Source organism: Mus pahari, chromosome 10 (genome assembly GCF_900095145.1).
Source record: "Mus pahari chromosome 10, PAHARI_EIJ_v1.1, whole genome shotgun sequence".
In the NCBI taxonomy this organism is placed as follows: domain Eukaryota; kingdom Metazoa; phylum Chordata; class Mammalia; order Rodentia; family Muridae; genus Mus; species Mus pahari.
The window spans coordinates 96,505,617-96,507,382 of NC_034599.1; the positions used below are offsets into that span (position 1 = coordinate 96,505,617).

At 50.6% G+C, this 1,766-nt stretch overlaps 1 protein-coding gene across 1 annotated transcript in view; it reads right to left on the reverse strand.

Annotated features, from left to right (window-relative positions):
- LOC110327934 (inhibitor of carbonic anhydrase) overlaps window positions 1–1,766 on the reverse strand; it is a 40,868-nt gene that overhangs the window by 29,269 nt on the left and 9,833 nt on the right. Inside the window, exon 5 of the mRNA XM_021207226.2 lies at window positions 638–785. Within this exon, the coding sequence (XP_021062885.1) occupies window positions 638–785 (148 nt within the window). The remainder of the gene's footprint in view (window positions 1–637; window positions 786–1,766) is intronic.

The window sequence follows — 1,766 nt, forward strand, 5'->3', positions numbered from 1 at the left end:
TGCTCCTGCTCCTGCTCCTGCTCCTGCTCCTGCTCCTGCTCCTGCTCCTGCTCCTGCTCCTGCTCCTGCTCCTGCTCCTGCTCCTGCTCCTGCTGAGCGCCAGCATCCACCACTCCAGGCTCCAGGTACTCAGCTAACTACTGCTCCTGCTGCCACACCTTTCCCATCATGATGGATGATATGCTCCCAAACAGCGAGCTGAAATAAACTCTTCCATAAGTCCCTTTGTGTCTGGCATTTAGTCACAGTAAAGTAACTAAGAGGCTGGAGAGATGACTCAGCAGTCTTCCAGAGGTCCTGGGGTCAATTCCCAGCATTGGCGTGGCAGCCCACAACTGTCTGTAACTCCAGTTCCAGGGATTCAACACCCTCACACAGACATACTTGCAGACAAACCACAAATACACATAGTTTGATTATTTATGTAAAGTATATATATAACTTATAAAATATAAATTCTTTTAAATAATTTATTAATTTTTATTAAATTATAATTTGATAATAAATTAAAATAATTTAATTAATAAATACTTTTAAAGAGAGAGAGAGAAAGAGAGAGAGAGAGAGAGAGAGAGAGAGAGAGAGAGAGAGAGAGAGCTAATAGACCCCCTTGTTCCAGAGCAAAGGTTTCACTTACTTTAAGGCTCCCCAAGAGCCAAAGTATGGTTCCCGGGAGGAGCAGGCACACTTGTCTGTCCCCTTCCCTGCACACAGTTGGCACAGGCTGGGAAACATCTTTCCATCTGCACAGGGCACACAGCTGCTGGAGAAGAACGTGGCTGCCGCTGCTCAACACAGAGACAGGGCCACAGGGTGTGAGCTGGCTCAACGATCCAGATCATGCATGTTTGTGGGGGAGTGCCCACTGGGAGAGCCCAAGTCTGTGGACATCTCTCAGGCCTGCTTCTAAGAAGGGAAAGGATGTGCAGGGGGGCCTGCCTTAGGTAGTCGGCAGTGCCCATGTCAGAATGAATGGATGCATGGTCCCCAAGTCTGTGGACATCTCTCAGGCCTGCTTCTAAGAAGGGAAAGGATGTACAGGGGGGNCTGCCTTAGGTAGTCGGCAGTGCCCATGTCAGAATGAATGGATGCATAGTCCAGGGCCCTGTATGTTTGAGAATCACACTCAGGTGAGCCCAGGGCTCAAGCCCATGAAAATGCTTGCCGGTTTGTCTGCTGCAGGGTGTGGGAACTGCTGACCCACGTGAAGATAAGACGTGACCCTGTTAATTCACCAACACCTTACAGGGCCAGGCAGAACACTGAAGACCCCCGTGCAGATCGTTCACCACCCAGAAGCCTTGTCTCCCTGCATGAAGCTCACCCCACTTCATCCCTTCTGTGCGCAGAGACTACGATGCCTCGTGGGATCCCTTTGGTGGTGGGGCGTGGGGGCATTTGGTAGATGCTGCTGGTGAGTCAGGAGAGGAGCAAGCCAGTAGCCTAGCTGCCCATGGAGATGTCCACCGGTATCTGTCACCAAGTGAAGATCTACAGAAAGGTCAACACCCAGCGAGAGCCGAGGCAAGGCTGTTCCACTTCACCAGACTCCAGCAGACCCACAGAGCCACCTGTCCTTCTCTGTTAAAACACGAGTACTTGGGGGCTGGTGAGATGGCTCAGTGGGTAAGAGCACCCGACTGCTCTTCCAAAGGTCCGGAGTTCAAATCCCAGCAACCACATGGTGACTCATAACCATCCATAACAAGATCTGACGCCCTCTTCTGGAGTGTCTGAAGACAGCTACAGTGTACTTACATATAATA